At 39.3% G+C, this 20,087-nt stretch overlaps 3 protein-coding genes across 3 annotated transcripts in view; 2 read left to right on the top strand and 1 right to left on the bottom strand.

The window, feature by feature from the left end:
* LOC310865465 (calcineurin subunit B type 1) overlaps positions 1-5,002 on the top strand; it is a 35,607-nt gene extending 30,605 nt beyond the window's left edge. The window contains exon 6 of the mRNA XM_083774591.1: positions 2,600-5,002. Coding sequence (XP_083630717.1) covers positions 2,600-2,647 — 48 coding nt within the window. The 3' untranslated portion in view covers positions 2,648-5,002. The remainder of the gene's footprint in view (positions 1-2,599) is intronic.
* Positions 5,003-5,752: 750 nt separating this feature from the next.
* On the bottom strand, positions 5,753-9,072 carry pno1 (partner of NOB1 homolog). Its single transcript, XM_083775803.1, has 7 exons — positions 8,789-9,072; positions 7,874-8,023; positions 6,784-6,867; positions 6,609-6,669; positions 6,375-6,492; positions 6,189-6,259; positions 5,753-6,071 (listed from the first exon to the last, which is right to left on the bottom strand). Exons 1-7 carry the CDS (start codon positions 8,993-8,995, stop codon positions 6,004-6,006), a joined length of 759 nt encoding a protein of 252 aa, XP_083631929.1. The 5' UTR covers positions 8,996-9,072; the 3' UTR covers positions 5,753-6,003.
* A 236-nt stretch (positions 9,073-9,308) lies between these two features.
* dnaaf10 (dynein axonemal assembly factor 10) lies at positions 9,309-18,116 on the top strand. The gene is made up of 8 exons (XM_083774773.1): positions 9,309-9,571; positions 10,627-10,727; positions 11,313-11,443; positions 12,230-12,331; positions 14,213-14,328; positions 14,875-15,009; positions 16,841-16,938; positions 17,612-18,116. Exons 1-8 carry the CDS (start codon positions 9,386-9,388, stop codon positions 17,817-17,819), a joined length of 1,077 nt encoding a protein of 358 aa, XP_083630899.1. The 5' UTR covers positions 9,309-9,385; the 3' UTR covers positions 17,820-18,116.
* The last annotated feature ends 1,971 nt before the right edge of the window (positions 18,117-20,087 follow it).

The following is a 20,087-nucleotide window of genomic DNA, read 5'->3' as shown; positions in this document are numbered from 1 at the left end:
TCTGAACATGCGATTCACGTGGCCTTGTTGAAAATATCAGCCCCAATATATCATTCGTATAATAACCGTCTCTTGTAGGCCAGGAGCTCGTCTTCGTCTGAAACATTTCCATAAATGAAAGGCACCCCGCTTCTAACTTCGACGGACATAGGGGCCCACATTTTGATGGCTGTATCTCTGGAGCCTTGAGCTAAAAAAATTCTTGTCCTCGCGGGAGTGTATTTTCAGGATGGCTTGAAAAGAACATGCTTTAACAAAGGCAGTTAAGGAACACTGTTCAAACGCTTCAAGGTTTAAATGCAAGAGATGCAAGTGTGTGTGTGACCGCCTTGCTGTAAGCGCCCCCAGGTCTGATCATGGAGTGTGAGGATCAGATGGCATTGGCAACAAACAAAGAGGTGTAAAAATGACAATTGTGAAATGTAAAAATACAAAAGGGTTAGTAGTAGCCTCAGAAGCAGAGTGGAATAATTGTTTCATGTTTGATAGTACTTCATGTGTTACTGTTACATATGCTGTGTAGTGCATACATACAGTGCATTCATCATTCTCTGGGCCGATCCCAAACCTAATTATCACAACATCAATGGCCAAAAAAACAAAGATGCTCTTAGACTGTGTGTGTGTGTCTGTCTGTCTGTGTGTATACTACGCCAGATGGAGGACAAAACAGGATTGCAGACAAAACCCGGATGCAAGACACGTCACATGGTTTCAGAGAAATTGCCAACCACAACAGTCTACCAAATTGACTTTCTAATGCTCTGAATCTTGCACCACTCATCCTATTGTTCCGTGCTCAAAGGAAAAAACAACCGTCTTGGAATAATCAATAATGGATAAATAAGCATGGAATTCATGATATAAGAGATGTGATATGCTCACTGTTGGCCAGTTTGCCTTAGCTTGGCTAATAAGCCAGACTAATATCACACAACACTGTCACGTAATCTGCCGCTAAGTTTGCCTGGCGGTAGCATGTGTTGCTTAGACTGTACGCCATGTCTTTTAATCTGTAAATAATCATGTTCCAATGCCATGTTGCTTTTTAATAGTTTTATCTCTAAACTAAATCAAATCAAATTAACCATTTTACTAATGGTCATCAAAGGCAAAAAACATAAAAACATATTTCCTGTATAGTCTTGCTGTTCTTCGTTGCAGCTGAATATAATTATTAGGGACAGCAGCAATATCGGGCATTCACAAGGACAACTGCTTTAATAAAGACCGACTTGGCAGTTATGACTAGACATGATAAATCGTATCAGTTTTATTTATAAAGCACATAAAAACAGAGTTGACTCAAGTGCTGTATTGATAAAGCAGTATAAATAATATAACAGACAACAACAGGAGACAATGTGAGGGTTTATAGAGCCTAAAATTAAACCAATATCCAATAACACAAGTAGAAAATAAAAGGAGGTGTTGAAGACACGGATATAACATAATAGTTAGGAGACAGGGTGTGTTTTGAATCTTGATTTAAAAGGGTTCACGGTAGTACTGTTGTTTTGTCTGTTTTTGTCTGCCTTTTATTTTTCAACTTTTACTGATCAATGTATTTAAGGTTTGTCTGTCTTGTTTTCTGTTGTCCTTTTTCTTTGGGGTGAAAATTCAAATTCAATCTTTTATGTCATACTTATGGGGTTTATTTAAGAGAAGCTGTTAATGTCAATTATTTCCTTTTCAAACTCTATCTCAATAATGCTTCTGTGAAAAAACCAATAAACAAAGTTATAAAAAAAAAAAAAAGGGTTCACGGTAAGAAGCCTCATCCAGGGGGTAGAATGGTTCCATGTTGCTAGTCCTGTAAAAGGGCTGTAAAAATGAAATGTACATTTTAAAATCAATCTGACTTGGAAACAATGAACGGAGGCCAGTTGTAGGGGTGATGTGGTCCCACTTTCGGGTGCCAGTCAGGAGACTATTTATTTTTTACATATACTGAAGGCCACGTGAAGACTGAGTGTGATCCTCTTTTTAAAAACACCTTCTAAACTCTAACCTCTAAGTTTTCAGAAAATCTTCTATTTTTGATTAAAAACATAATAAAAGATTGATATACATACTACTACATAGCAACATCCAAAATGACACAGATGCTTTCCTGGTTTTAAAGGTATAACAAATTAACAACATGGACTTTCCTGGTCTTAATACTGTAGCCACCTGGTGGTGATACAAGTTCGGATATCTTTATCTGTTCTCTGTGAGAAGGGAACAGTTGTCTCTCTCTAGTATGCTGAAATAGGTTTCCTGTTAATTTCTTTGGGGAAAGTGAAATAGACATGAATAAGTTATGTTAACCTTTCAATTTAAAATATATGTTACACCATCTGTGAGAGTCAGTTTGGGATGAAATTGATAATCTTTGAAATTGTACAGCAATAGACTTTCAACTAGTGAAAGACATGGTCATGGTTGACCACCTTGACATGTCTTGAGTGTTTAGGGCAACTGGGTGCCTGTCTGATTACACCCTAATACAGACTATATTGTACATGATATAAACTACTGTAGCACTGTACCAGATCATATATGTAACCCGTCTTGTGATGTTGAATCTACATAATGCTTTGACTCTTCCCACCAGGTGGTTGGCGGTCTCGATATACACAAAAAAATGGTGGTTGACGTGTGAGAAGCGCCTCCTGCTTGCAAATCCCGGCCCTACTCTTCCTCAACACTCGCTTTCTTCTCCATCTCTGAGGATCTGCTCAAGACGTCTGGCAAACGCTCTCTGTGTTACTCAATGGAAGTATTCTATCTCTCTCTCTCTCTCTCTCTCTCTCTGTCTGTCTCTCTCTCTCTTCCTCTTCTCTCTTTGAAGCCACTTGTTTGTTTTTTTCTTCCAAAAACCACAAGCCTCGTGAAGTTGACTTTGAAGTGTTATTGAACTATAATCCTCTCAATAACAGACGGAAGGACAGCTGCTTCTCAATTGTAAGAGCATCTCCAATTGGACGGATGGATAGATAGAGATAAATAGATACCTGGATGGAGGGGATGAGGGAGGGAGATGGCGAAGAGGCTGGTTGGCTTGTTCATATTTCGTTATTTCTTTTTTTTATTGTTATTTTTGATATTTATTTTTGTTCTTGTCTTTTATAAAGAAGAAAAAAACACCAGTATATCTGTGGGTCGCTCGACAGGGGAAATGTGTAGCTAGCGGAGGTGTTAACGTCAAGATACTTGATTTCAATACAACTAGGAAGTAGGGTATGAAGTGCCAACCAGTACATATCCAGAAAACCAGTGCAAGTTATTACCTGTCATTATCGCTATCTTTTTTGTTGTCGTTTAGTTTGTTCGGTCTGACAAATTGTCTGTGACACATCAAAAGATCTGCATGGTCACTTGTCACGGCGACACATTACACAAGATGTTAAAATATTCCGACTTTTTTTTGTTTTGGTCCTTTGTTTTAGCTTCCACTTGAGCAGTTAGGATTAGAGCAGTCTGGGTTTCATATAAAGTTAAAGCTTCCGTTTAGCAAAGTAATTCATTTCTTTTTTTGTAATAAGAGTGATAGTTTTATTTATACTTCTACATGTTTATAATGTTGGAGATTATTCTCATTTCCTGTCATGACATAGATTAATTAATGCCAAGAAAGTGATATCTTTGCAAAACAAATTTGTGGCTGCAAACTGATAACATGGTTTACTCTCAATGACACATTTTACATTGAACTGTGTGCATTCAGAAAGACAATCCCCGGTGCGAAAGATGGGCTCACCTCTCACTAATCATTCTCTGTAATTCATGAGATGAATTTCAGTACATTTTCATTATTTGTAAGAGAAGAGGCTAGAGATTTGCCTAAGAACCAAGGAGAACAATGACAGAGAGATTTGTGAACAAAACCCTTGAAATTACAGGGTAAATTCATAAATACTGTACGTATATAGCAACTTAACATTCAGCGATTTATCTGCAGGCAGCATTATTTTTTAACCATGTGTATATTAGGTCATGTTTGCTCATGAGCCCTTCTTGAATACAAACGTACCTTTCTCCATATAGAGTGGGACAGCACAGACACCTCAATTTAGTGCAACAGAACGAAATACAGAATACATACGTTGCGTGATCAATGTGCAATGAGAGACTGTATATTTTAAGTTTCTTTTGAGCGTGTACATTTCAAAAGTTGGCTTCTGTCACGGTCACCTCTGCTTTTTTCTCTCACACACCAATAGTAAATGGTTCGAATTTCACAATTCTAACAAAACTGTCCATTTTTAAGGGGAAATACTTCCTATAAAATAGCACTGGGATGACATTTTTTATTTTTAGGCAGACTGTGGATTTGGACAGGTGTTTTAGTGAGAGATGTGAATTCGGAGCGCCCTATCTTACCCCAACACCCCCCAACCCCAAAGCTCTGCACGGCTTGGGCCTCCCTGTGCTTGCATGACATGGAAATATATTTTTTCGTTGTGCATGTAGATCAATTTTTTGAAATAATCCTCTTGTTTACACATGGATGGTGATGTTAATATATTTAAGAATTTCAATGGTATATGATATGGATGTTGCCAAACTTTGGTAAATGTACACATATTATGAGAGGTAATCCAAATGAACTGAACTACATGTAAACTTTTTTTGTATTTTAACCCGGGTCAGCCACATGCTTCTATTTCAGTAAAGTTGCATATCTGATCCTGTCTCAAACTGCCACACACTGTACTCAGCTTAAAGGGGGAAAAAAATTGATGTTTTTTTTTCTTTTGTATATAAGTATTTGTTAAAAGCAGTTCTGGCTCTCTGTTCTCTGTATAGTTCAGACCGCGCTTTAGTTCGTAAGTGCTTTTCTTTTCTCTGAGGATTATTTGGGTTCTCTTTAGTTTGTGTGGGGAAAATCTGAAATGATTAAGTTTGAGAACTTTTCTTTTTCTGCATGCTGCATCTTATGCTGTGGGACTGTTGGAAACTTGATACTGTATGAAAATTTAAAAAATTTAAATAAAACTTTAAAATGTTGAACACATTGGCCTCCTCAATTACTCAACATTTCATGATCATGTCTAAATGTTCTTTACCACCTCATTTCCACCACCTAGTAGGCTTCAATTGCAGGTTTAGGGTACAGTCACACCAAACTTTGATTCTGCCAACAGAGCGGCTTCCCATTCAGATTTCAAAAAAGAAAAAATCTGACTCGTCTGAAGTGAGTGGTGCTGTACTGTACTATTATTGTACAAGCTCTTCTCCCTGGCCTGTGTTAGGCTGCACAACAGTGACACTTGGTGGTGACAATACCATTTCGTGCTCTGACACAGGGACACGCATAGCTGTCTATAAGATTGACATTGAAAAGCATTGGCAGAATCCACTGCATAGGCGGTTAGGTGTGACCGCACCCTTTAGTCATGGAATTCTGTCAGTTCAGAGGGATTTTGCTCTGTGAATAACTGCAATTCCAGGTTTCAGAATGAGATGAGATATTCTTTGATGCAAGTTCAACCAGAAACATGGAGGTGTTTCTGGTTCAATATAGCTGCAGAGCCAATTAAACTAAGCTATGGAAAATTTACTGAACGGGAAACTTATGTCCCCTTCTGAAAACCTGGATCAATTGAGCATGAATTCTGGGTTTGTTTTTTCAATCGCAGTTCAAGCTTTTTTTTTTTGCTCTGTGGAAATGTGCTTTAAAGTAGTAAAAGTAGTAGCTTTTTAAGTCTGAAAATTAAATGTTAAATTAAATGTATCCACAATTTGAGTAGTGGGGCTGAAATACATTTATTTACAGGAATTCACATTGTAATGTACGGTATATAATTAACATTTATGTGAAAATGATGCATCTTAATTTGGAACTGTGTAGGCTAAACAGAATGCGAGGTCCATCTGCTACAAAATAGATACTATTGTAGAAGAACCTGTAAAAGGCTAGTCCACACCAAGGCACAGAAACCATTCATGGTGTTGGCTATGGCCAACCACACAGAACAACCTGGATCCATCAGCCGATGAGGGGGAGCAGACATTTCAGAATCTGTCTGCAGACCTGCTGGCCACTGCCCTGATGTTGCCGTAGACCTTTGATGGTGGACTTCCTGTGGGAAGAAGAGGTCAAAGATAATTTCCTGTCTTTTCACGCATTAGACTTTTACGCAGAAGTAAGTATAGTATGTCCATGAATTTAAATTAAAAAGTGTTAGTATCCCACTTACCTAAGATTAGATTGCATATGGCTGTGCGGGCCATCTTGATGTTCAGAAAAGATCCTAATATGTGTACTTTTCTGTTGAATGAATAAGGGAAAGTATATATATTATTTTAAAACAACTTCATCACTTCCATAGGATATGGACTTTATGGAGCCCCCCCCCCTCTTTAAACTCAGGAGAGTCACTCACGTGTCTGCCAGCACAATGCGAGTCTTTGTGACATTTTCGATGGTGAATTTGGTTTTTCCGCCCTTCCCAGCTATCCTGCCGATGGCTCGGGATAAGTGGTCTCCCTTCAGCGGTTTCACTGCCAAGACAGCCAACATGAGAAAACACTTAGACAATGAGCGCATGCCAAAAATGACCTTGAAACGGGGATCGAAGGAGAATTTACAATATGGAGTAAAAGGGTGCTCCTCTTACCGTCTGTGACCTCGAAGGATTCTAGGAAAAGCTCATCTAATCTGATGAGTGCCAGAGCATCCTAGGGAGATGGGAGCGATAGATTGATAGAAAGGGATAAAGTCAGAATCGGATGGGTGTAAATAAACAACTAGACATTTGTTTTACTTAATCACATGATTGGCGTTCTACATACCTCAACCTGGAAGCCTAGTATAAATGCCTTGACGAAATCCGCAGCTCTTGTGAGTGAAGCGATGTCCGCTGTCTCTTTGCATGTCTGAAGGAGGACATTTTATACACATGAGCACATCATCAAAATGCATCACACACGTTGTTCATGTGTTCGCTTATCGACCTAAACACATGTACAAACGTCCTTCAATAAGCCCATATTTATGGGGCACACAAATTGAATGCGATTACAATTACTCCACAACACCAGGGACGGATTAACCCCCATGAGGGCCCCTGGACCAGTAATTTTTTCAGGGCCCCCATAGCGCAACATTTTCAGTGTTTTTATCATCTTTTTGACCTACATTTAACAAAATCAATGGCCAATGGAGGGCCCCAGGAGCCCATTTCAGGGTGTCAAACCTAGTACCTCACGGTCCAATTTCCCTGAAGTACCCCTGAGAGCCACGGCCCCACTTGCCCAATGGCCAATTTGTCCCTGCACAACACAACAACCACAACGCACCTGTCGATTTATGTGCCCTTTATCTTGTAATGTGTTTGTTGAAGGAAGTTTAAATACATTTAGTGCTGCTGTGAATGCCACAATCTGCTCCTTTACTTGTGGAACTAAATTAAAATTTTCTGCCAGAACGTTGGTGTACGGGGGAAAAAAGAGCAGACCAATAAGAGTCAAACCAAATGTCAAGTATTGAGTGTTTAAGTGGTTAAATTTCTGGAGAAAATAAAACCTATAAGACCCCTTGGGTAGAGTAGCCTCGGTACCAGGCTTAGGGCCGATTCATACTCCTATTTTAGAGCCGAATAAAAGTCGGTTTGGCTCTGTAGAGCCTACAATGTGACGTCATTTGAGGTTCAGGGGGGCGGGTACCGTCCTAAAGTCGGCTCTTCGGTGCTACTGAAAATTTCTGACGAGCCGAAATAATTTCGCCACTACAATGCCGAAACAGCAGTAAAATAGGAGTATGAATCGGCCCTTAGGGGTAGAGGGAATAAGAATGGCATACAACCAGGGGGCACTGGTCAACAAACGTAGAGGGTTTAAGAGGTTATGCATGTGTAGATTTAAACGTGAATGTATAACTTACTTTAATTTCAACATTCCTGCTTTTCAGGTTGAATCTAACTTGAAGCTGTAGGTTCTCTACAATGGGAGTGAATATCTTCATCCAGTTCTCCTTCAGTGGTGTGTATCTGTGAGGTGGGACAGGGATTTTACGCAACTCATCTACTCCACCCTGGAACAAAGATGAAAAGTACATGTTCGCATTATCTGTCAAAGCTGACCAGTACATGTAAAATGTTCACATAATGTGTCAAACAGAGCCTTATATAGACAGAGTTTAAGTTACGCAAACTGCGTTCACTTTATGGGGCCAGTCCAATGGCGGCTCTCTGGGGATAACCAACTGGGACAAGTAGGCAGAAATGCATTGGACTCAGGCAACAGCCTAGCTCTGGTCCATAGCTCTAATGCGTTTAGAGCTATGCCCAGCTTTAATGATCTTAAATCCCTTTATTTTAGATTGTTTTGTAGTAATATTACAACATAAACATTAAAGAGACTTTAGTTGTTACTGTACAATACTTTAAAACAGTTGTCATGTTGCACAGTGCACACATGCTTACAACAGTTGTCATGTTGCACAGTCCACACATGCTTAAAAAAGCTCTTATTTGCCTCGCCCTTGCTGAAAACGATGTATTTCCAATTCCAGTCTCAGTTCAGGCTGCAAGCTCGGTTTCTGCCCCCTCTATATCGTAACTCTATTAGATGACTCTGGTGTCAAAATCCATCAAAGTATTCAATCAATCAAAATTGTGATGTCAGCAAACTAGCTATAGTCTATTGCGCAAGCGCAACACAGTCGCCAGGCTCGCCAGCTGACAGAACCAACGTGGGTCACACATTTAGTGTTTATAGTAGATCATCATCATCATAATCATAATAATTATAATACTAAAAGCCACAGGCCAACAATATAAAATAAACCATCCATTACCTTCAACTGATCGCCCGAAATAGGTGGAAACTGTGGCCGCTTGATCGCCACTGAGTCTTCTGCCTCCATTCCCACTCCATCTTGTTCACGTTTTCGTTTGTGGCTCTTTTTAGACTTCACTTGTATGAAATCTGTAGCATTTTCCGTTGCATTTTCACTGTCATCAGCGATGGTGATCTGAGGGGCTGAATTATTATCCGTGTCCATGATTATATCCACGAAAAAAGAGCTAAATGAACAGACCAACTTCTAAACACGGGATGGATAGGATGTTCGATGTTGTCCTCGTGCAATGAAAAGGACCCTAAGAAGCAACTTAACATTCGCCTGACATTTTATATTATAATATTAAAAAAGAACCGCTACTGCAAACAATCGTTTGATTGCAATTAAGCAATTAAGTAATGGATTGCAATTAATTTGTACGTATTTTATACTTGATTTATTTATTGTATACGTTATCTGATCAGGCCAGTGTTGGGACAGCTCAGTATAGAGGGTCTTTCGCGTCACGTTTTGTTGTGGCAGTTCGTGAAAACCTTAGGTGAAAACAGAAAACTCTTTTGGGGGAAAAGAAAATAGAAAACATCGACAAAGATGTCAACGCCATTCGAAAAACCTCAGATCATTGCGCATATACAGAAAAGTTTGAACTACACTATTTTTGACACTAAATGGATCCCTTGCAGTGCCAAGTTTGTCTGCATGGGGAACTTTGCTAGGGGGACCGGGGTGATGCAAATATACGAAGTGCAACATGGGGAAGTTCATCTTGTCAAGGAGGTACGTGCATTTATTTATTCCACATCTGACAACGTAAATGTTTTTTAAAATTTATATTAATGTTCTGTATTCCCCATTTGACAATGAGAGTATTGCTAGGCTAGGCCTGGCTAGCTAATATATTACTATATTCTTCCAGAAACGTAGAGTAGTCGTTTCCATAGCAACCGATAACACACAAATTACATTCATTGTATATTCCCACTGTAAAATCTTCATCTTGTTAGTGTTATATTTTAAGTATAGCTTTAGAGTTGGATCATGCACTTTACTGAAATCCATTTATTTAAAATTGTATTTATTTTTGAGTAATTCAATTATTATTATTATTATTATTATTATTATTATTATTATTATTATTATTATTATTATTATTATTATTATTATTTGCGACCAGAGGTCGCACGTGTTTGGCACCTAAGCCACAATCCCCGTAACACTCTCCCGTCACTGACTCACCCAAGGCAAGCCCCCAGGTCATCGTGACATCACGTGACATGGTGTCTTGAGTCCTGTGTCCTATAGTGCTGTATCCTGTCTTGCTTGGGTGCTGTAGATTCCGAGAGATCCTGAGATTCCTGAGATCTCACTGAGCAGTGTAGTCGCACCTCTTCGGATTCTTCTTATATATGGTTCACTAGATACGTGTCATGATGACGATGCCAGCCAACTGAGTACGTATCACCATGACGATGCCAGGCGTGTATAATCCATATATGAGGTTTCTACACTAGTCTGATGTCAGCGCTTGATATCGCTGTTGTCTCCATATATAGGTGAAATAACGAAGGCTTTCACCTAGAGCTCCATATATGGAGACAACCTATAGCTATAGCTGATGCCCCCCATACATGCCAAAGCGCCAGCGCTCTCCCAGCACTCTCCCAGAACTCATAATCCCCATACATGAGGAAAGCCCCATATATGGTGCCCAGGTCTCATGACATCATCCCCAGGCGTCTTACTGATTTATTATTATTATTATTATTATTATTATTATTATTACCATTTTAAATTGAAACATGGTGTTGAACCCTGACCCTAATGTCTTTCAGGTAGAGAAAGCAAAGCCCATAAAGTGCGGGACATTTGGGGCCACCTCTCTACAACAGAGACACATAGCGACTGGGGCTTTTGATGGAAATCTCAGCATCTGGTATTTATCTATGCACTGTACTGGCCCTTGCCTATAAGCCTTGAAAACAAAACGCCTGCAGGCTCTATTGAGGCTACTATGAGCCTAGACACCAGGCATGTTGACTTTGAAACTGCGATTACTTTTTTTTATAATGTTAATTTACCATTCAACATTGCATGTCATTTGATGGAATTTGATCTTACGCTACAATGAATGTGCACGTTAGACTTTCTCACATGCTTTAATGAAAAATATCTTGTCTTGCAAGGTTGGGATCAAATCTATTTAATTAATTAAAATGTAGGCAGAGATTTTTGATGTTCGTGGTAATGGATTTAACTTAAGCCTGTAAATTTGGTTGAATAGTGCGCAACCTTTATGTGGTAAAAGAAATATCCTCCATATTTGAATATAAAGATTGTCCACTTTGTGATTTTCCTGAATTGAAAGTTAAGTGAACATTTGGTTAGCACTAATTTGGATTGAATAGAATAGACAGAAAATCACAAATGTCCTCTTAGGTAAGCCTTCAAGATATCCATGCTTTAGAGAGTTTCTTTCTTATATTAAACATTGTAATGCAAGTGTTTGTCTTGTGCACAGGAATCTGGAAATGCCGGACACTCCTGTGTACTCTGTGCAAGCTCATAAGGAGATCATCAACTGTATAGATGGTGTTGGAGGCTTGGGGATCGGGGATGGAGCCCCGGAGATAGTCACAGGAAGCAGAGATGGTAAAAACTCAATCCTAAGAAAGGCTGGTCTTTTACTGTGCTAATTTCCTTCTTTTCCCTGGTCACACACACACAACTACAAAAATGTTTTAATTGATTGGTATTTTGTGCACATCACATGGTTAGGGTCAGCAATACATTATCATCTTCATTTAGAAGGGAGACGAACAGAATCACACAATTTAAGTAAAGAAGATTATTGACGACAGCCACGTTGGTACTGCCTTTTATGCTTGATTGGTTGTCAGGAATGTATGGCAGGTATGATATTGAACCACGGCCCAGGCCGTAGCGTAACGGTCTGGGCACCGGACTGGTGATCCAGTCGCAGTGTGCCGCGGGTTCGACTCCCGGACCCGACACGGCCTTTACTGCATGTCATCCCCCCATATCTCTCCCGTTTCCTGTCAGCCTACTGTCTGTCCCTTCAAAAATCAATAAAAGGCGTAAGCCGCAAAAAAATATCTTAAAAAAAAAAAAAAAGATATTGAACCACTAGGCATTTGGCACTACTACTACTTACATATGCAGCAGCATTTCAATCTTGTCACACAGCAAAATGAGTTAATCCATTCAGTTAATCTTGAATGGTCAATTTATGCACTTTCATTAGTTAAATTAACACTTTGTTTTGCACCAGAATAAAATGGCAGCGATTAAAGTCACATCCACGTGCAGCGCTCATATTGTTTTGAAGTGTCTAATCAGTCACTTTCCAATCAGTCATAGGTCTGATGATTCTACAGCAGTTATTGTAACAGATGTGTGATGTAATGGGGTCTATAGGTACAGTGAAGATCTGGGACCCCAGGCAGAAAGACTCACCTGTGGCTAACATGGAGCCTGTGGAGGGTGAAACCAAGAGAGACTGCTGGACTGTTGCCTTTGGTACGTAAACACAAAATACATTGGATTTATGTCAAGGACCCCCAAATATATATGCAGGGCACACCATAGACTATAGGCTATTTATTTTCAAACATCCTTTGAAAATAATAAGTCTATAAGTTCACAACGCTTCACATCACAAGTTCACAACATGTTGTGATCTTGTAGATTGGCTAATTTCACATAGCCAAAAAATGGTGTTGAAATTGTTCCTCCTTCTGCTAGGGACCATCAAGGACCCCTGGGATTCCCCAGACCCCACTTTAAGTACCTGTGGTAAAAAAGAATACCTTGCACAGCCAAAAACACTAGCACATCTAGATCCGTCTTTTATGTGCGATATGGGTCGAGGAAGTGGGTCATAATTGTTCCTGTTCTGAATTCACCACATTCTCTGACCCACTATACATTTTCCACACAGTAAAACAGTAGTACTACTACTTAGTGTTGTTTATGTTGGAGATACAGCAAAGCTTTCCATCTCAGTAAATGTGGGGTCTCTCATACAGGACAAAACTTGATCACCTACAGAACATATTGAACTTGAGTTGACCTGTGCTCTTTGGAGCACAGGTCTCCAGGCGCCAGGTCAGGTAGGTTATTGTGGCCTCCTGGTGGTGCTATAATAGACCAATGTGAAAAGGGTGGCATTTCTTCCTCTGTCTTTCATGGCAAAAATGCCTCATGATTTGAGGCTTTTTGAGGCACACAAAAAGAAAATTGAAAGAAATCGGCCTCCTGCTGGCAGCTATAACAGGCGAAACGGAAAAAGTTGAGGCAGAGGTTCTATTTTGGCATTCAGGGAGTGTGTCTGGACAGTTTCACTGCGATCGGGCCAACAGTGCCGAATATTAGCTGCTCACAGACAGACAGAGAGACGATATCCTTTTAAAATCATATAATCTCTCCTCTTCAAAATCATTAAAGAAACAGTAAAGATATCAATATTTAAAGTATCTTTTACTTATTTGTCTCTTGAAGTAACTTCTGAAAACCTTATAACTGATTCTGAAACGTTGATTGATTACGTCATTGTCCTATTCAATACTTAATTGGCTGTTGATGGTAACGTAACCAATCTGTGGATTTTCAACTGGCATTCCTCCAGATTCGAAATACTGAGGTTTGGATGCTTCCAAGCCTTCCTTCCTGTTCTTCCAGCACAACCAGTCAAATATTTGTATATTTGACCCTGTGTGGATCAAACTTGTTGTAAGCATGTCACAAGGTCACTCTGCTCAGCCCATACTAATGTTCCTTTCTCCCACCCACAAACTCTGGTGTTTTCTTTTGCTATACTGTATATACTACTAGTATGTTTATAATGTATACTGTATTGCTATGGTTTGTGTTCTTTGTCTAAGTTGGAGGTCTGTCTACATCCACTGCTGTCCCTACATCCCTTTTCATGACAATTCTGTAATGCATTCTTCTACTCCTACTGATATTGTACTGTATACTGTATTGATACTGTTTTTGAGCGGTGCCTCCACTCCATTGCGCAGCTGTGTGTGTCCGTATGTACAGTATGTGTGTCCCTGCAACAACTCTCAAGGCTCGCCGGAACGGGGCCGGCCCCCTGGGCACGTTCCTGGGGGGCTGGATGTTCCGGGGACCCCCACACGGTAACTGTCATTTCACAAAGTTTTTTTCTAAAAATAATCAAAATACAATACAGCACAGTACTGTAGCTATAACAATAGTTACACCACCCACTTCACACAGGTGTGATTTGTTGTTGTTGTTTTTTGTATCGGCTCTATTTGTTACTGCTGTATTGCAAATGGCAACTGATTTTCTCTCACAGGATCAACACAGGTCTAGCCTACTTATCTAGATCTAAGATAGTTTCATTTTGCTTTCATGACCCTCTGAATGCAGGTCATGCCTTCAATGACGAGGACCGATGTGTGTGCGCGGGATACGACAATGGGGACATCAAGCTCTTTGACCTCAGGAATATGTCCCTACGATGGGAGACCAACATAAAAAATGGGGTGAGATCAACTTTCAAGACAAGATAGTTTGAGGGCAGTAAAGTTAATGTTTATCACCAGTGCAATTTATTAGTTTGCAAGTTTCCCACACAGCAGAGGAACCAGCAACATTGCATTTCATTGAATTTTATATCATCATTTTATTGTGAGACTAGTACTAGTATGTTTGGCATATATTTGCTATTATGTGTATACTTTATAGTTTATAATCTAAGTAATTCAAAATAAAATGTAATAATTGACAAGGAGTCCCACCTCTAAATATAGTTGAAGATATTAAGGGTTAGTTGAGATGTTTGGACTTGTAGGAAAGCTGTAGGAAATACTGGCACTGGGGGCCACTCATTAAAAATAAATGAATACACAATACTAGCGTAATTTGTATTGTTGACCTAGGACTCAGGCAATCAATTAATACCATTGCAACCACTCTATTAATGGCACATATTTCCTTTAAATCTGAACTAACCATTTAACCTGAAGTAGTAAATCAGACATTTTTCTTAAGACAATTTATTATGCTCTAAAATCTTTATTTGTTATCAGGTATGCTGTGTAGAGTTCGACAGAAAAGACATTAACATGAACAAGCTGGTGGCCACCTCCCTGGAGGGAAAGTTCCATGTGTTTGACATGAGGACACAACACCCCACCAAGGGCTTTGCCTCTGTTTCCGAAAAGGTAATCAACACAGGTGGAGAGAGAGAAACAGACAGCCAGACATATGTTTGGCTCCACTATATGGAAAAAGTGTCCAAGGTTATTTTTCAGCATTTCAGAATACAGAAAAAGAGAGGGAGGACAGGAGCAGATTTTGCCCATTTTTACAGCTGGAAATGTTTGCAGTCATGTTTGTCTAACGTGCTTCGCAGCCATGAGGTCATTAGCCAAGAACGACATTGGCCCAGTGAGGAGAGAGGTGTGGATTTTTCACCGTGCCTTTGACTGGGTTTAGAGCAGGTTGGCCACGCTCGGCAATATTTCTGAGAGCAAGATCAGCGACTGTAGCTAGACCAAATATTTGTCCAATTCCACAGAGTGATAAACAGCAAGAACATCACTAGTCTTAATGAAGAATTATGAAGTTTTAGTCCAAAATGATTTCATACAATGTATAGCTATCCACAAGTGGCCTGAGGTAGATTTCTTCACCCTGCCTGCAGCAATGCATGGCAGGATTGTTTAAATAACAAGGGTTGATGTCTCCTCTCTTATTACTAATTTAGCAAAATACGATTAAAAAAATGACTTTAAATGCAGAATCACGTCACAATGTTTGAACCTGTCTTGCAGCCGTTTTATGAGACAAAAGCCAAAGGATGTGGTCCACTCCACTCCCCTTTGTGTGTTAATTTTTAATTTATAGTGAATGGGTGGCTCAGGATGAAGGCATTTGCAGGATTTGATCCCAGGCCAGCATAGAGTGCATGTGGGTGTGGGTTCTGTGTAACCACTCGACCATCAATGGGTGTGTTTTTGTTACACTTTCATGGCAAACGTTTTAGAGTTGACCGTTATTGAACATGTAGACTGTAGACTCATTAAACTCCATTTTATAATGGTCCTGCTCTTTTCTGGACTCAATTCTAATTACTTTATGATTCTGTTGGGATGCCAGTTTGAAAATGTGATTCAGCCAGTTCAGGCAGTTTTGGCAGCCCTCATCCCTGAGCTAATCCATAAAACATGCAGCAGTGCAGTTTGGCAATTGGCATTCATCATCAGTGGTTCTCAATGTGGGGTCCAGGGCCCCCAAGGGGTCCTTGAGGGGCTTATAAGGGGTCCCCAGCAAATGTGTTAATATAGCATTACAATCACTTTAACACAAAATATCAACCGGTTGTGAGCTGTAGAAATCTTTTTTACATTTAGAATAATTAGTGAAAGGAACAAAAAACCCACATGCTCTCCCTGGCATAAAATCTTTTCAGATGGGGCTGAGGCTCCTTAAGATGAAAATGTTTGAGAACCACTGGCACGATTAAACATGATGGTGCTGATGAGCTTCTTACAGTTAAATCCTACGTTAATTCAAAATTAAGAAAATAAATTAAACTAAGAAAATAAACGTTCACTCTACTGTACACCATATGAAGATTGTAACCATTGGGGAACAATCAGTTCATAAAATATTTCATTTAATTTAATATTTATTTCATTTCAGTTATGGTTTTACATGATTATATTCATTTTACTTTGTACTTATTTTTTACATATTCCATACCAGAAAAGAAAAGGAGCAGGAAGAAGATAAATCTTATTTATAGCTGCCCCTATCATTAAAAAAAACATCTAATTGATGCTGCTACCAACCATACATTTTAGATCACCATGATTACGTCAAATAAAAAAGAAAGAAAAACAACAAAGACAAAAGAACATAGAGCTCAAATTAAAGTATTTACAGTTATTACACGGCAATGATAATGTGTGTAGTGTGGGTGGTTTCTCTTTAAGATAAGGTTAATAGGTTAATCTGTGCAAGTAAATAATTATTTTCCTGTTGTTTCAGGCTCATAAATCAACCATCTGGCAGGTTAGGCATCTGCCTCAGAACAGAGACATCTTCATGACTGCTGGCGGTGCAGGCAACCTACACCTTTGGAAATAGTAAGACCTCTCCAGTCTCCACTATAAAAATAGGCTTTAATTACAGACCAAGTGAAGACATTCAACGGGTGTAAGAAATAAGAAGCTGTTAACCGAAATGTTCCACACAATATTTCAAAAGTACAGATGAGTCAGTACTTAATGTAGGCAGCAGTCTTGGAATAGATATTAATCGGAATGAGTTTAACTATTTAGTCACAGTATGTGCCACTTATTTTAAAATGTATCAGTTTGGAAACAAAAGGCATGCAAACTTGTCACCTTTCTATGAAAATTGCTGCAGGATTCAAAATAAGTCAGTAAGTTATTATCAAGGTGGCCCTGATTATGTCTTTGGAACCCTCATACTGAGTATAATCTTCTCAGACAAGCATGCACCTTTATCTTACATTAAAACACAATGTACCCAAAATGTAACATCTGGATTTTATTAGACAACAAATGTCACAAAAGATGTCACAAATGTGACTGATCACGCCTATCATGTCCTACTTCTCTCTCTCTATTTTAAGTTCACTAAACGTTTTGTTGCTCATGATGGGATCATTTTATTAATGCCACTCACATGTCAGTTTTATTAACAATGTATTAATGTTTTGGTAGAGCCAGCTGCAAGCATTGCATCTGCACAGTAACAAGATCCTCCTAATTGACTTAATGGTTTTGATTCCAGTGAATACCCTGCCCAGAGGACTAAGACAGACTCTGAGGACGTGGACATGGGGGTGGCTGGCTCTGTCAACCTCTTACAGAACGTCACGGTGTCCACACAGCCAATCTCAAGCCTGGACTGGAGCCCCGATAAGCAGGGCTTGTGTGTGTGCTCAAGCTTTGATGAATGCATCCATGTGCTCATCGTGACCAAACTCAACCGTGTGTAAAAGAAAAAGAAACAATAATGGTAAACTAAAGCCAGATTCATACTTGGTTGCACAACGGTGTTGCATGTCTAAAATAGCTCATCTACAAGCTCACAGCGCGTCGCGGAAGCGACACATTGTGAGCTTGTAGGTTGGGCATTTCTGGTACATGCTACATGACACTGTTGTGTAAAAGAGCTTAAATTAGTCTTGACACCACCATTAGATTGACGGTAAGTCCAATTTCCCAACACAAGAAGTTTTTATTATTATTTAAACAATCTGCTCTCATGCTTATGTTATCCAAACAATGTTTAACACCATCATGCAAATATTTAGCTTGAAGTATGTTGAGTTTTTTTTTTTTCATAAGCAATGTGTAAGCGTAAATTATTATGGAATATTTTGCTCAAATAATCTTTGTTTTTTGTCAGCATCTGACATGCGAGTGTAATACCCTACCTAACTGTAGGGAAAACAAACAGTCTGCTTCAGGATCAGTGCCTGTATAACCAATGGAGTGGTCCTGTTATATTGAAAAGCCTCTGGGATGTTGACGTCATCTAGCCTGTAATCTCTATGATAGCATTCTAGGGGTCACATTCCCTACCAAAGACAGGTACTGTATGCTTGTCCTATCAAATAGCATAGTTGAATTTGAGGCCAGCACGAGGCCGCAAGACACCACAACATCGTTTGTCTACCAGCTGGACCTTGTTTTTAAAGCTACGCTTGACAGTAACTGGGCAGAGCAACCTTAGAAAAGAAAGTGTTTCATATAGATTCAGTTTAAAGGTATATTCAGTGATTTCACTTAATTCAAATATCACTTATTTTTTTGTTTTGTTGTGATAATCCTCCCTACTATAGAGTGTGCTGGCCATATAAGGAGTTCCTCCCTGTCCCCAGTTAACCCCTGGGGGTCAAAAAACCTTAGGTTTCGTTTTTGACTCTATCCTGATTGGACGAAAGGCTGGGTCCCACAGCCAAAAACGAAACCTAAGGTTTTTTGAGTGAAATCACTGAATATACCTTTAAAGGGTAAGACCACTTTTTTTAAGGTTTGGGTTGTGTAGTTACTTTGCCATGATGCAACTCCAAATGTGGACAAGAAATAAAAAATAACTGCTCCAGTGATTAGAAATTGATAATTCAAAATTTGCTCCTCATTGACTTACATTGTAGCTAAAACGGCTCTCAAAGTCACTCTTTTAGTACGTAAACAAACACAAACAATGTTGATTCAGACAATATAGAGCATCACCAAAACTCATGCTGTTTTATTTTTTCATAAAAATGTTTTCTTCCTGTTGATTTGTCCATTTTATTGGGAAGAAAACCCGGACTGGATCCGTGGATCTGGATCCAGATCTTCAAATAGTAAAATCAACAGGAAGAAAACATTTTTATAAAAAAATAAAACAGCATGAGTTTTGGTGATGCTCTATATTGTCTGAATCAACTTTGTTTGTGTTTGTTTACATACTAAAAGAGTGACTTTGAGAGCTGTTTTAGATACAATGTAAGTCAATGAGGAGCATATTTTGAATTATCAATTTCTAATCACTGGAGCAGTTATTTTTTATTTCTTGTCCACATTTGGAGTTGCATCATGGCAAAGTAACTACACAACCCAAACCTCAAAAAAAGTGGTCTTACCCTTTAAGTGAGATCGTGATACATTACTGTCTACTAGCGTCTCCGTGTCTAGGCGATAAACCGGAAGTGATTCGTCCGTCGATGAAAAGGTTCCCCTTCATTGACTTGAATGGTGGCCGAGATCTTGACACCCTTTTATCTCGGATTCTAATCCCAGATTCCGGTTAAAAAAAAAGCTTTATTTGCGTCCGTTTCCTGTCGCTGGTCACGGTTAAAAAAAATCATGCCTAGGGTGGTCCGCGATTGTCCCGCGAATCGATTGCTTATCTGTGAGCTAACGTCCGGTTCACGACCTGGGGTAATTTTTACGCTCGTAATGTAAAGACATCGGCAGGGGAGAATTAATTAATACATGGCAGGCAATGTGTTTTAATATCTCTGAGTGATCTACTTACTGTACATCTTGGTAGGATGTGGCCTCTCTTTTTCCTCTTTTTGTATCGGTATATTGTTTTTGTTTCAGTTGTTTGTACTGTGATTTTTCATTCATGTTTGACAAGTTTGTTATTAAACAGACCTTTTCAGACATTTCCCGAGTGGTATGTTCTTTGGTTGCAGCCCATATAAATAGTTTCTGATAAAGTCAGGGTACTGGACCGCTAGCAATAGCCAACATCACAGTGAAATTAA

The sequence above is a fragment of the Protomyctophum parallelum genome, assembly GCF_964188405.1.
Source record: "Protomyctophum parallelum genome assembly, chromosome: 10".
Lineage (NCBI taxonomy): Eukaryota > Metazoa > Chordata > Actinopteri > Myctophiformes > Myctophidae > Protomyctophum > Protomyctophum parallelum.
This window is presented reverse-complemented; position numbering and strand designations above follow the sequence as displayed.